This window comes from Copadichromis virginalis, linkage group LG8 (genome assembly GCF_057382275.1).
Source record: "Copadichromis virginalis isolate Kocher_CV1m ecotype Utaka linkage group LG8, C_Virginalis_male_GT1.1, whole genome shotgun sequence".
In the NCBI taxonomy this organism is placed as follows: domain Eukaryota; kingdom Metazoa; phylum Chordata; class Actinopteri; order Cichliformes; family Cichlidae; genus Copadichromis; species Copadichromis virginalis.
In genome coordinates, this window is record NC_140625.1 from 25,206,898 (window position 1) to 25,222,550 (window position 15,653).

General features: G+C 39.1%; 1 protein-coding gene across 1 annotated transcript in view; it reads left to right on the plus strand.

Annotated features, from left to right (window-relative positions):
• LOC146703494 (heparan sulfate glucosamine 3-O-sulfotransferase 3A1-like) overlaps positions 1-13,576 on the plus strand; it is a 38,527-nt gene extending 24,951 nt beyond the window's left edge. The window contains exon 2 of the mRNA XM_085466746.1: positions 12,767-13,576. Coding sequence (XP_085322872.1) covers positions 12,767-13,388 — 622 coding nt within the window. The 3' untranslated portion in view covers positions 13,389-13,576. The remainder of the gene's footprint in view (positions 1-12,766) is intronic.
• The last annotated feature ends 2,077 nt before the right edge of the window (positions 13,577-15,653 follow it).

Consider the following 15,653-nt stretch of genomic DNA (forward strand, 5'->3'; position numbering starts at 1 on the left):
CTACTGTTTCCTCCTCATGTCCTTACCAGCCATGTCTGCACAATGTTATATCATGAGTAATATTTTTTTAAATCCAGCTAAATAAAACACACACATGCACACACAGTGACATTTTAGACCTTCTTCAGAATACTGTATATACTATGGGCATCATGGTGCTGATCCAGAATCCTTACATTATTATTCATTACTAGAGCTACAATAATAAAGCAATGAGGAGGGGGAAGTAATAAATATGAAATAATGTATTTATGATGATTCCATTTGTTTCACTATCCACTCTGTGCAGGGCAAAGCTTATTACATGTTTAAACTGTAGAGATACAATCATTTTACTGCTGTAAAATCCAACTTTTGTCTTATTTAAAATATAAATCTAATATAATCTGCTTCTTAATGTATGTTTTTTAAAATACAGCTTGTGTTTTTTAATATATTATAATTATAATAATTATTATGTGGACATGCATATTAGATCGTTTTTTAGTGAAATATAATCCCTCCAGAAAGGCAGGAAATGCCCAGAAACTTACTTTAAAACTAAATATGTTCTAAATACTTTAAAACTAAATATGTTCCCTAAAACGGTGACAGAGCTACAGACCCATGACAGCCTTACACAGGTAGCCAGCAGCTATGACCAGCACTACTTGTGCAGTTAATAAAAGGACAGGTAATGTTTGTCGCGCTGTTGCACACACAGCACGCTCGTTTGTTTCAGTTCGTCAGTTGCAACAAGACAACTTACCAACGTGTACGTAATAAGCTAATACTCCTGTGTGCTACACACTACAGTGTACGCTGTACACCTACTTACTGGTTGTGTCGCATCAGTCTGTGTCTCTGAGTTAACTTGTGTTTCTCCTACAGCTCCGGACCGCAAAAAATGCGCGTGCTCTTTGTGAGCTCGTTCCCGGCTCGTAACCAGCGCGTTCTGCCGTCGAGGGCGATCATTGGTTAATAGTGATCATGTGACTGATGCAAGCCAGATCCTTTTATTTAGCAAAACTGTGATTAATAGTTAAATATTATTGTTGAGGGGCACAGACAGGACTCCGCACGCACACACACATAAAAAAATAAATAAAAATTTTTTAAAAGTTGCCTCAACAAAAGGGCACTTTGGGCACTCATCAGGAAAGGGGCGGGTGCTCAAGCCCCTCTAGCCCCCCCCTCTGCACGTCCCTGTGTTTGAGCTTATTTTGTGAGTTGAGGATTAGGGCTTTGTTTCTTTTGTTTCTCTCTTAAAGTAAAGCTCAGCTTTCTGGGTTTGTCTTTTTGGTGTTTTTCTTCGGCACAACCAAACGCTCCCTTTCTCCCCCACATTGTTGTATGGCTTTGAGACTTTTTTTTGTTGAGAAATTAACCATTAAAACTCTTTTGCTACAACAGTTGTACTGACCTATTGAAGTTGTTGTGTTACCCCCTCCTGCCAACGAGAAGGCATAACACAAGATTGTCATATCTCTGTTAAGACTCAGAACTTGGTCAGCCTATTTTTTCCCCCTTTTATTTTAGAAATATCAGTATCTATATTAGTCTTATCCCATTTCGGCTCTACTACACAGGTCTATAAACAGCTGCCAAAACATATTTGGTGACTGATTTTAGAATTTTTTTTTATTTTAATTGTATTTTTTTTAAGCACATCTAGCTAAAGGGCCAGTGACCTCATGCCATCGTAAAAAGTCGGTCTGTCGATCGAAAAGTAATACTCCTCAGAGTATTGGAAGAGTATTGGTGAAACTTGCAGGGATCACCTAATGGGTCTATACCCAAATTGTGGTCAACAATCGCTAAATCCCAACTGTGTCATTGATGTTCTGCTTATCTTTATCTAGCATGGGGGTCCTCCCAGAAGGCTGACCAGTTACAGCATCAATTCAGATTTTAAGACAGTCTCAAGCCCTGCTGTCTGTTTTGGGATGCAGTTTGTTCACTGTAATCTGGAGTCTCAGTCCAACTAGTGCTTGCAGCAAGTTTATATGCAAGCTCACCAAGACTGCAGAGCAGAACAAGGATGACTGTTGCCAGCTGCAGTCCAGAAGGATGGCGGTGGGGTCTGTCTGTAGGACTCACTGGGGAAGCGCCTGAATATTTTACTCAGATTTTTTAATTTGTCACAAAATGCTCAGCATTGAAATGTTGGCACAAAACTTCCTTATATAGTATTCATTAATAATTCATCTAAGAAAGCATCAGTGTGTCTTCTCAGACGCATGAACACACCTTTACATCTGCCACAACTTGAATCTAGTTCTTTGGGAAACACTACACAATGATCAGAGTTTGATGACCAAGTGGTGTTCCTGTACGCGAAACATCTTAATGTCACGTTTCCTTACAATGGTAACTATAATGAAACTGTCATCTCTCGTTACAAGGCTGTTTTTTGATGATAAAGAAAGGGCCATGCCCAAAAGGAGTAAGGTATATAGAGAAGAGAATAAGAGAAAATGAATTTATAGAGCCGTTTCTCGATTGTAGGCCGCAAATTAAAAACCTTTTACAAATGTAAATTTTTGAGTGAGCTCCAGAAATGTTCAGGAAATTTAGCATTGTTGTATCTATGCCTTCGCGAACAGAAAGGATTGTCTTTTTGCCAATCCAATGTATTTGTCGTTGTGTTCATAGAAGGGTCTGTAGTTATCAGAGTTTAGCCTTTATATGTTCAAATCACAAGCCTTTGTCTGTTTTCTGTGTCGTAATATCTGAACTAATTTTTTCTGCAAGAGCAGCATGGAGGCATGCAGGCGGGATCTCTGCCAGCAAAGATGTGGCTTGTAACAGCTCTCTTTTTAGTGACAGTCTATGGCATATTCAGCATCCTCAAATGTTTATATTGAATGTTTCAGAAGCTTGAAAATCACCATGGCAATGGTTCCAAAGACAAAAGCCCTAGCCTTTTGTCATGGGTAATTATCACAGAGTAGGCCCCTTAAAGCCTTCCATTTGGCTCTGAACAAATTCACATTTAATTTTGCTCTCATGCATTTGACACAGGGCTTTTTTGTATTCAAATCAGGCTTAGATGTAGAATTTAAATATTGACTGAAATGAGTTCTGTTTGACGCAAGTAGTTCTTTCTGCTTTTTCTTTCTCCAGATTATTTCGATATTTGGAACCATGGAGAAGGGATAAGAAGGGCTATAGAAAGGCCACTTGAAATTTCCTAACGAAGCCACCTTCCCCATATAAGTGAACATTCGAAAACACAATACCTTGAAAATGAGCTTTGGTATTAAACCCAAGTTTAGGTGTCTTATCTCCCACTAGCTGCTGAGTCTCTAAAAGCTGACTTAGCAGAATGAAGAATAACTGCGAGCTTTTGCCAAAGCCGATCCCACTGAAGTGTCATTTCCACACGCTCTGTTTTAAACTCCATGTAACTTCAAATAAGTAGGTCAGAGAAATATGAAAAAAAGTGCTGTGGGGGAATCGACTCAGAGCTACATACAATGTGATGACATTATGTACAATATAGAGATACATCTTAGGTTATATTTAATGGTTAGGTTCTCCAGCAATTTGGTTTAATTGAACATGAATCACTAAATGCAAAATTAAGCCCCATGTCTGTTGGCTGCTCTCAGTTTGTGTTGGTTTTTCAGGCTCTCAAAGCAATAATCAGAATTGGTTCCACATCACCCAGCTGCTTCGGACGCAAACTTTAATTTTACAAACCAAAAATTTCTTGTTATAGGAAAAAGGTTGTGGTTTGGATTAAAATATACCCCTTCATAGCATTGATCATTAACTTACCCGGTGTGTTTAATTGTGACATTGGGGGGTCTTTTTATAAACTTCTATGTGATGATTGGAAATGAGACCCATTTCAGAATGGCCTTTATCCAGTATATGACATCACCACAGGGCACATGCGCATCTGCCAGGAGAAGTAGAATGACTGGCTAGAACCATGAGGAGACATGTAAAGTTTTGTCTTAATGTTATAAAATTATAAAGAGAAATTACACTATTTGTATATAAAGTGTAAACTAATTAAAGAGTGAGAAATCTTTACGTGCATTAACCTTTGTTTTTATTTTATTTTCATTTCATCACAATGTTCAACCTTTTTGCTTAACCTGGATTAGCAGCACAACAGAAATAAATTTTTTGACAAGTTAATTCAACCTTGTCTTTGATTCAGATTGTAATAGCTCAACAATTAGAATATGCATATAAAGATATACAAGCATTTGAAAAAGGAAAATCAAGTATATCTCATGATTCAAAAGCTTAAAGAAAACATTGGCAACAATAACTTGAAGAAATCATTTATGTTTCGAGTTTCCAGGAATTTTTATGCAGATCTCTTTTAAGGTCCGGCCGCAGCAGGTTTGAGGTCTGGGCCATTTCCACACGTTGATTCTTCTCTTTTTTTAGCCATTCTGTTGTAGAGTTATCAGTGTACTTGAGATCATTGTCCTGCCTTTTACCCTGTTTCAGCCCAGCTTTAGCGGCCTCTTAGATTGCCTCACGTTTAACTCTAAAGTACTTTGGTATACAGGAGTTCATGTAGGCGTGTGAGTGTGACTGCAAAACAAGAACAAATAATCATTCCTCGACCACTGTGATTGACATTTGGTATTATATTTGTGAAGTGTGTTTTGATATGCTGTGTTTGGTTTTTGCAAAACATAGTGCTGTGCATTATGTTTAGATATCGCTACATTGGTCTCATCTGTCCAAAAGACAGACAAAAGTCTTCTGGTTTGGTCAGATGCAAACCAAAGCTGTGCTACCTTGCTCTTTTGCTCCTTGCTCAAGAGGCTTTTCTCCTGTCAGCAGTTCTAAAAAAAGCCGTACCTGTTAACTCTTTCTCTAATTACATTGTCATGCTAACTGCGGCCTGTGGAGTCTGAGATGTAGCTCTTGGTCTTATTGCGATTTTTCTAAGCATTGCTTGAGTTGACTTTGCTAGGGTGTTCAGCCCTGTTAAGATTTTGGCATTGTTTTAACATACACACCTGAGTTCTCTGAATAAGTAAACTGCCCAAACCTCTGCTTTTATAGGTGCTCACACATGCTGAGGATCAGTTAATCAAGTGCATTTGATTACGAGCACCTGGCTGCAATTTATTCTCTTAATCTCTATAGACGCTGCAACAGTTTATGTAGTTTTTTTTAGAGGTCTGCACATAGTCCTGTCAAACCTTTGTTTTTCACCTTACTGTATAGAAGAATAAAACACTAGCAGACAGATTATAAGTCAGCATGTGGATAAGCCATCCTACCTAAATGAGTTTATATGGCAATAAAGCAAAAGTGAGTGATCTTCTGTCCTTCATCACCCTGACGCTCATTCATTTCCTTACCTCACCTCCTCTCTGCTCATGTGCAATCTGGATGTTGAAGCCTGAAATGTTTCTTGAATGCCTCCTGCAACCTCTTTGCCTCCCTCAGTAACTCTTCCAAACGCCGTTAGAAAGGTTCAATAATTCACAAGCTAGTTGCCATAAGGATAAAGCTTATTTTTTCCCCCCATATGCAATAAACTGGAGGACACTCAGCACCAGCGAAAAAAAGAGAGAAGGATTCTGTTAAAAATACTGCTGACAAATTTATAAGAACATATTGCAAAGCTGAGCCTATAAATTTTTTACTAAATCGTATGGTGGTTGTTGTATGGAAAGGAAAAAAAAAAAGGAGGAAAACCTCACGGCTCAGTAGTAGGGCGAGTGTCCAGCAGAGAGATTTATTTACACAAGATTATATGAAAAAAGAAAAGTTTTTACTACAGTGCATGATACAATATTATTCTTGTAGTCTATTTATAATCAGGTTCACTCAGTAACAACTTGCAGTGGTCTGATTTTTTTTCTTTACAGGCATTATTTATGAGGTCTCTAATATTTAAATGTGTATAACATTTTCCAAGTTCAGCCTGACATTATATGAATTGCAATGGAAATAGGCCAGCATATATTTTTTCAGATTTTATGTATGAGAGTAGAAAAAAAACATGTTCAAGTGCTTTAACCAGTCTATTTATAGCCAGCGTGACTGGATCTTAAGTTTTTTTGCTTTATTGTTTCCCTCACCATCTCCGTTAAGGAGCGGCTGAAAGTTTTATTCTTCAGTTTTTTCAGTGAGAAGTTATTAACAACAAATATTTTTATAGACCTCTTTGATATTAACCAATATTTTTATATTTTAATATTTCAACCTAATTTCCTGCTTTCTTCTCCCCAACAGAGCCACTACATGACTGTTCATATCCCTTTCATCTACTAATTTTCAAGCAGACAGTACATTTCCTATTTTTTTAAAAGTTGCCATTTTACTTAATTCATTTAAACTTTTCTTCTTTCCACCATGACGCTGTTATCTTGTGCGTCCCCAGTGTCCTGCAGAGTTTCTTTCCTTTCCGACTTACTCTTTATCAAAACCTTGTCATTTCCCAGCAGAGAATAGTTGACTATGTCCTCCCATTTGTTTTTCCAAGAATAGACTATGCTGTTATCTGGAAATTGTATGTCTCTCAGAATTACTTCCTGCGTCTTACGGTTCCCATGGATCACTTTGGTGTAGCTCTTTATTTATTAGACAGGTGGATAATTTTGATGTAGTCTGTGCTTTTACAAATCATAATCCCAATTGTGTTTTTTCCCTCTTTTTTTTTTTAGTTGAAATCAGTGTAACCAGCTTCATTATATGAACGTATTTTGGTCAAGAGATTTACTCAAGGATATTTGTGACTGCAGTAAAGACAAAAAAAAAAAAACACAAAAGAAGGTTAGAAATGATGAAAAATAACTTTTTATTTAAATTAGGAAACTGTCTTTATGTTGAGGGGATGCACACTATAGCATGAATCCCCTGTCTATGACAGGGGTGGGTAACTCCAGGCCTCATGAGTGGTGTGCTGCAGCTTTTAGACATCACCCTGGGTCAACACACCTGAATCAAATGATTAGTTCATTACCAGGCCTCTGGAGAACTTCAAGACATGTTGAGGAGGCAATTTAGCCATTTAAATCAGCTGTGTTGGATCAAGGTCACATCTAAAACCTGCAGGACACCGGCCCTTGAGGCCTGGAGTTGGACACTCCTGGTCTATGAGAAACACAAAACCAGAAATACACACATACACAAAAGTTAACACCTGACCCCCTACTCACACTTGCCCTCTGTTGCCATGGTGAAACAAAGTGAGGTCTTAAGACTGTAAGTGCAGGGAGCCAGGCAAAAGTGACATTATATGGGATTATTCTAAATCCAATAGAGGGGGGAAAAAGGATCAGGTAGATCCTTCAGGACCTGGGATTTAAAAGGACAATAATTCTGACTGGGACTTGCTGGGAGGATAACACCTGTAATCTCTCCATGATAAGTAGTTGTATTTCTTACACCAAACCTTCTGGAGCTGAAAAATTAGGGCAAATGCAGAAATTCTAAAACTGTATTTCCTCAAACAGCCACTAGAGACTGGCTTCAGAACCAGGTTTACTACCAGTTATGATAGAGCTTCAGTTTAAAATTCTCAAATTTAGAATAGTAGTAAACATATTAATGCCTTGGCATGAACAAGTCTGCACCTTTTTTAAGTGAATGACATTCTAATATTGTTTCATGTGTATGCTAGCAGGTATCAACTGAGCTAGTTAATATCAAATTAAAGCTAGCTAAACTTGACTTAAACTTCATCCTCTTGAACAAAAGTGTTTGCTTATGGCTCCGTAAAACACTTGTTCTTTAACTCTGTACAGAACTGGTGCTATATGAATAAAATAAATTAATTTAAGATATGATATCATGTGGGTACTCCCATCCTTTATATACAGTTCTTGATTAGCCTCCACTTAGTAAAGTCTGAAACATTTTACTTCACACTACTACCATTAAACATTTCATTAATACTAAGGGAGGTGATCCGGAGTTTAAAGAAAACATTATTTTGCCATTCATTGTTTTTCCTATGGGATCTTAGAGAAATTTGCACAACAACATCCCGCCTCACGAGTTTCTTCTCGGATGCCTTTATGTTGTCAGCCTTGCCAGCGATTACAGCCCGCAGGGCAGGTAAAGGGCTGTGTTGTTGCAGAAGGTTGACAGAGAAGAAAAGCTCTGGGCTCAAAGGAATGGGCCTTCCCCTCACCGCACAGCAGCCATTACTCTAAATCACCCCCCTTTTTCCTCCTCCTCCTCCTTTATCCCTGACCTCCGTTAGAATTCACTGACCTGGAAAATATCTGGTGAGTCCAAGCCACCAAGAGCGGCACTGGCCCTAGCGTCGCCTGCAAACAGCAGAAATATTGAGCCAATTACAAGATTATTATCTGGTGGTAGTGGCAGGGGAACACAGTGGGAGTGTATTTATGCCTGCCAGTGCTCCCTGCTGAAAGAGGAAAAATGAATCAGAGGCTTTTGGGAGAGAAGTGGACAGTACTCATTCCCACTTGCCTTTATTTCTTTACAACTCCCGTTTATTAACAGACTTTGGCTCCCATCCAAGCCCCTTTCTAAAAGGTCAAAGATAACACCAGGAAATGGCCCTTTTGGAGCTGATAGTTTGTTAGTATTTTCACCTGGCTAATTCATATGCCGTGCTGTCATATTGTGTGTGCACCTGATTTACAGTAAATATGACCTATGACACATTCAGACTTTTTTTCACCATTTATTTAAGAGACATGAGTCACAGCCTGGATATGAGGGCAGAGCTGAGTCGGTTTGCAAGTGTAATTTGTTCAGCAGGGAAGGGAAAGCATTGATGCATCAGGCCCTTTATTCCAAAGTGGTTGCTTTATAGACAAGCTTACAAAGGGCACATTTAGTGATCTACTGCCTGTTACTGTGTACATTGGATTTGGTTTTTTAATAGGGAATAGAGTTTCCTGAAAGAATCCTGGCCTCTCTTTCCAGCTAGTTAGTTCCATATGAGAGGAATGACGTACATTTACAACTTGTATCATGTTCTGTCATGTCTACAAACTGTTTGTTTGTCATCTTCTAAACATTGTAGTCAGCCTTTGTATTTTTTCTTGTTTTGTCTTCTGTACTCAAACGTATGCCAAAGCATTGAATTTGATTTAAAGGGAAGCCTGGGTTTGCGTGCTCCGTTTCGTATTTCATTTTGGGTCTGCATCTTGTTTCACAAGTCGATCCCACTGCCTGCGTTTCATGCGTCAGTATGCTTAGGGAGTCGTTTTTTAGCAGTGTGATGAAGACATCAAAGCAGAATCTGGAACTGCAGTAAATCTCAAGCACTTGGACGGTTTGTCATCTGTTACATCACCTACCACTGCCAGTAAAGTTTCATTAGAAAGCGCTGCATGCTTCTTCTCTAGAATGGAAAGAAATGTCCTACTACAGTTCCCCTACTGTAAAAAAAAATTATTTCCCCAAGTAAAACTTTAATGTTGAGAATTAAAGTTCTTCTCTTTATATAACTTTACTGTGTATTAGTCACATTATTGGTTAGACCTTTGACAGCTTTGAGGATTTGTTTTGGAGGTCATCACAAGTACAAAATCTGTGACACCACTCCAAGATACACCAGATGAGCATGGATTTTCTTAATGATCTCTGCAAGCACAAAAACATGCCTGATCTACTCGAGTTGCATTGTGGGTAATATAGACAAAAAGAGAATTGGTTGGAATTAAAGTAACAGAAACTGGCTCTGCTGCATCATTTCATATAGATGCAAATCTGGCTGCAGCCTACTGCTTATCCAGAGTTGGGTCACAGTGGCAACAGTCCTTCTCCTCAGTAATGCCCACAAAGCCATGAGATGGATAAACATTTAACTGAGTTCTGGGTTTAGCCTGGGCGTCTGACCTACTAATTGTGCCCTCTAGACTCCCAGGAGAAGTTGCAAAAAGGTAACAAGCGATGGCTTGGTTTCAAACTGCCTCTGCATATTTAGACTTGTTACCTTTACTTGACTCTTTAAAAGTAATTAATTTTAGCCACTTGTAACCACAGTTGCATTCAGTTGGTCGGTACTCAGAGCTCTGAGAGGCACATAAACAAGAACCCATGATAAGTAAAATCCTTTGCTTAGAGTAAATGGTGTAGCTGTGTAAGTTAGCCAAAGCTAAATTTGGGAAAACCTGGAATAAGTGTTCAAAGTTCATTTTTCAAACAGAAACAAATATGCTGTTTAATCAGTATTGCATTTTTCAGGTGACTATAAAATTTATATCACTCTGACTACTACTTTATGACGTCTCTATTTTAACTTCCAAACATGGCTGTCTTCATGTAATCTACATTACACCATGCCACATCCCTCCCTGTCTCCGAAAATTCCCCCCACTGTTTCGAGTGGCCTCGCAGCACCACACCACTGCTGTTAGCGCATCGACCACAGGACCAGCTCAACGCACACCATGAAATATGGATGCTTCCTTTAGTACAGACTCATTTCTTTTTCATAACGCAGTAATGTTCTCTTTTGCGTCGGAAACCTGTGAGGACTGCTTTGGAAGGTTGGTGGTTCCCAAATCAGCATGTTCCCGATGTAGGCAGGAAGACATTCTGAGTGTCTGCCTGCATGCCAGCGTCTGGAAGTCCTCTTTTATCAATAAATAGTCTCAATGTTCTCCATCAGTGACTTGTCAGCTCTGCAGCCTTTGTAATCCCTGATGGCATTGATTTTGTTTCAAAGTACTATTATACTGCCTCGCTCTGGACTCTCGGTGCGATGGGGCAGAGCTAATGCGAGAGGAAAGGAGCCTTGTCTGGGATCCTCTTTACACAGCTGTAGGAGAGGTCGCAGTTACTGAGAGGACTCCGGAGGTCAGCTGACGGTCAGTGTTGCAGGAAGATGTCGAGACATCGGTGCACCTGTGTTGACGCTGTTGCTCTTATCGACCACATCCTGCTTGTCCCCACTGTGCTGACCTCGTGAATCGTCCCTCAAAGAGGGGATTCACTCAGGATACTGGATGTGTTTTGACATTGGCCTGAAGGTATTGACTTGTAGCTCTTAGATCCATTTCACCTCACACACTGAGATCAGCCAGCAGCTGTTTTAAAACCTGAGACAACCATAAAGAAAACTGACAATGCCATTCTTGTTCTGTCATTTCGGTGATCCAACCTGCAGCAGCTTTACTCACAAAAACAGTACATTCAGCAGCTTTACCTAGTTTACTGTTTTCATTATGCTTATAGTATGTTTTCTTTTACAACTATTGCTGCATATTATAAAAAATCTATTCGAAAAGTTTGAGCGTGCACACATTTATTCCAATTTCCATGCACTTTCCTGTACCTGTGCAGATGGCAGATTAATCTAAATCTGAATCTTCAGGCCGTAACAGCGACAGATCCGACAGATCTTTAATGTCTGCACCTGTTATCTGTTCGTTGTCAACCCACCAGTTAGAGCATTTGATCAGAAAGAGCTTGTATTTGTCATTATAAAGAGTAATTGCAAACAGCCCCGAGCAAAAACAGCCATCACATTCATCTCGGCTAGTGTCTTTTAGAAATGCACTCTGTTTGTTTAGCGCTCCGTCTCGGCAAACATGCCCTCTGTCTTATTTCATACTGTGCATGCTAAACGGAGCATGATTGTATACCAGTGTCTTAGCAAGGATGAAAAACGGTGCCTGTCACATCAGAAATTAAAACGTGCCTACTGTCAGGCAGAAGCTGCACTGTGATTGTATATGTTACTATGTATTTTACTACATGGTATTACACGCAACAGATTCAGTTGTCGAGCACTCTCCAGAAATTTATGAGGACCACCCTCTTTGATGGTCTTCTGTCACAGGTGGGAAACTTCATCTACCTTGGGAACAGGCCGGGCCACTTAGTCGGTGCCAGTCCTTGCTTTACGCAGCAGCCAAGCAGATGAATAATTGACACTTGCATTCTGTACTTTGGTGAATTTTAAAGCTGTATTCTGCAGAGACTCTAAATGGTAGAGGGAGGGTGCGTTAATCATTCATGGGCTGCTTTTACCCACTTTTGCTTAAGGTCGCTGTCCTGAAGGCGGCTGGACAGAAGGAGAGTGGAGGTAGAGAGATGTGAAAGAAAATGGTGAAAAGATGCCATTTATAACTACGACCAAATATTATAATTTCAGGGATTGCTCTAGCTGAACTTTATCACCAGGATTTCATTTCATTTAGGATCAGTATGTGGCTATGCATTGTGTTCAGATTGCTCAAGTGGAACCATTTATATGAGAAATTTTCCAAATTATGCTTGAAATAAACATAATGTTGAACCATATGTGAACCTTGTGAGGAGGAAAAAAAGTCTCCCTATCCACTTGAATGGATTTTTTGGATACTTTTTTTTCCCATTTGTTGAAAAAGAATGGCAAGAAGGTGATCATACTGCGAGGGCATTGAGTATTAATATTTTATAACTGGCATTACCATAGTAGAGGTATAGAGATTGACATTCTCTCTTTTTTGCTCTGGACAAGAGTGAGGAATACCCCCTTTCAAATGCACCCAAGGGAGAGCCCCCTCTTTTATAACCACACCACATCTCTTTACATCCAGAGGCGTTCCTGAAAGCGGAGCTGCGGCAAACCTGCCAATCAACATTTGGTCACGCATGAGAGAAATCCAATAAATAAACTTCTGCAACCAAACTGTTACTAGTGTTATTCTTGATTGATTGGATTCAATGTTTTTGATGACTTAGCTGGAGTTCGTCCAGTTTTAATGTTTATTGTTGTAAGAGCGGTTGTGTAACTGCGACAGTTGCTTAGTAGGTTTCGGTGAAGAGTGCAGGTCAAATAAATATTTCACTTCCTTTTTTCTCTCTCACTATTTTCTCTTCTCAGAGAGCTGATGCCCAAGACCCTGGAGGGTCAAATCACAATGGAGAAAACTCCTAGCTACTTTGTGACCAGGGAAGCTCCTGCCCGAATCTCCGCCATGTCCCGGAACACCAAGCTGATCGTCGTAGTGAGGGATCCTGTCACTAGAGCTATCTCCGACTACACACAGACACTGTCTAAGAAGCCTGACATTCCCTCGTTTGAGAGCCTCACCTTTAAAAACAGGACTACAGGGCTCATTGACACATCATGGAGCGCCATCCAGATTGGCATCTACGCCAAGCACCTGGACAACTGGCTGCAGTACTTCCCCATGGAGCAGATCCTGTTTGTGAGCGGCGAGCGTTTGATCAGCGACCCAGCTGGAGAGCTGGGCCGTGTGCAAGACTTTCTCGGGCTCAAGAGGATCATCACAGACAAACATTTTTATTTCAACCAGACCAAGGGATTCCCGTGCCTGAAGAAAGCAGAAGGCAGCAGCAAGCCCCACTGCCTTGGAAAAACCAAAGGGCGAACCCATCCAAACATTGACCCTGAGGTGGTGCAGAGACTACGAGACTTCTACAGGCCCTTCAACATGAAGTTCTACCAGATGACAGGAAGATTTTTTGGTTGGGATGACTGAATGTTTAGTTTAGTTTTGGTTTTTTCTCGTGAAGTTGAGAACTATCAGACTGCAAAGGATCACAACTGACAGAAAATCAATATAAGATTCTGAGAATAAAGTTTTGTTGTTATGAGAATAAAGTTTTAATTACAATAACATAGTTATTGGGGGAAAAAAGGCTACTTTGGCAAAAAAAAAAAAAAAAAAGTCATGGATAATTCCAAACATATATAATTATCATATTAAATTTAGTTTATTAAAAAAATTATATAGAAATATTTATATTTTAAAAAATATTACCAAAAACCTTCTTGATTGTTTCAGAGGCTAACAGATTGCAGCGTTGCCTGTGGAAGACCCCAGCTTATCTCTAAACACTCACCAAACATTTACTGAGAAGAAAACATTCTGCTTCAAAGCATCTTCATTACAAACTGCATGAGATGGCTGCCACTCGCTAGCGACCTAAGCAGTTGCAACACATGGCTGTGAACTGAGCCTGGTTAGAAGGAAACAATATACTGATTTAAAAGAAGTGATAGCTTTTATTAGTTAACTTACATATGCATCATCTGGTATTTGTTTTTTACGAGTACCTTACTGAGGGTGATACAAAATGGTATAAGAAAAAAAACAAACTTTTTTTCTGCTACTTTTGTTCAAAAACCATGGAGATTCCTTACACTTTCTCTAAATATTATTTCCCTAGTGGTTTTTAACCCCTTATAAATGGCATAGCTTTATGCTAATTTTGTATTTTTCTCAAATTAGTGCAAATTAATATTCAAAATTAAAATAACTATATATGTAAAATTATTATAATAATTATTATTATATTATCAATATTAGTATTGCCACTTTTAATGCCTAATTTTGTTTTTTTGCCGAGATATGACATTTTTTCCTAATAGGTTTGAAGAATATTTACACTTTTTCAAAGAACCAGTACTTTTATTCACTCGTTTGCTTACCGTTCTCTTAGATTCCCAAATCTGTTCTCCAAGTCTTGTATTTTTTTTTTCCAAACAGTGTTTCCACCACTCCATCCTCAGCATTAATACACTAGCAGCAATACAGGGCTGTTAAAAAAGATCAAGATGCCCTATCTCACCTCAGTGGCAGTTTTGATATGCAATATTTCTCTGCTACATTTTCCATCCTCAGAACTCGTTGTGATCCACGCTCATGGAGATGTTTTCTTCAAAAAAAAAAAAAAAAAAAAAAGAGTGAGTTGTTGGAGGATTTGCATCATATCTGCCTGCATTATCTGGGGAAACTTTTTTTCTTTCACGTTGCAAGTCCTCGGCTGTGAAATGGAAATTATTGTGTGCTGTGCTTCCGCAAGAGGATGGGTAAAATCCCATAGTGTCCAGGAGCTTCTGATAAAAACTAATGCCATATATTAAACATGACTGCTTTAAAATGTTCACATTTTTTCTAGCAAAAGTAATATGAAAAGATAAAACATAGTTATTTTTTGAAATGTATTTATTCGAGAGGTACACGAGAAGCAAGTATGCATTTTGAGCAACTCCTCGGTGAGTGTGTCCTCATTTATTATTATGTTTTCCATGCTTTTAGAGTTTTGTTTGTTTTATACTGTGTGCGCTAAAAAATTGTTATCCTCGTTTTAATTTCAGGTCGTTCATTTCATTATGTATTTACTATACATGGATGAATGTGGTGTTGGAACACTTTCAGTTCCAGAGTTGTGAGTTTGTTATTTCAAGGGTCGTTTACCCACCTTCAGTTAATGAAGCTGCAAGCAAAGATAGCACTCACTGTTATTCAAGAGACATAGACTCCGATGGAGGAAAAGGGCCTTCCCAAACTGTGACTCAGATTTCCTCAACATGCCTCCTTGTGTATTGAATACACTTAATGTCACTGGCCTTCCTTGCCTTGAGGCAGTGTGTGTGTGTGTGTGTGTGTGTGTGTGTGTGTGTGTGTGTGTGTGTGTGTGTGTGTGTGTGTGTGGACACTGTGCTAAACCCAGGGAGCATGAGAACAATGACTGAGTTGTTGTGTTCCTTCTTTGTCCACTTGTATTGTGAGCTACTTTCTGAAAGCAGATGTGCCTCAAAAGATAACGCAATCAACAATGTTAACAATGTTATTTTCTGTGTGTGTGTGTGTTTGTGCGTGGTTGTGCAAGAGAGCTTCAGAGAAGAACCTTATATAGACTTTGGGGAGATTATGTAACAAATCTAACTTTATTGTTGCGACTGTTTCTTTCTTAAAGTGTTGAGTTTTTTTTCCGCACCCGTTGAATAAAAGATGTTA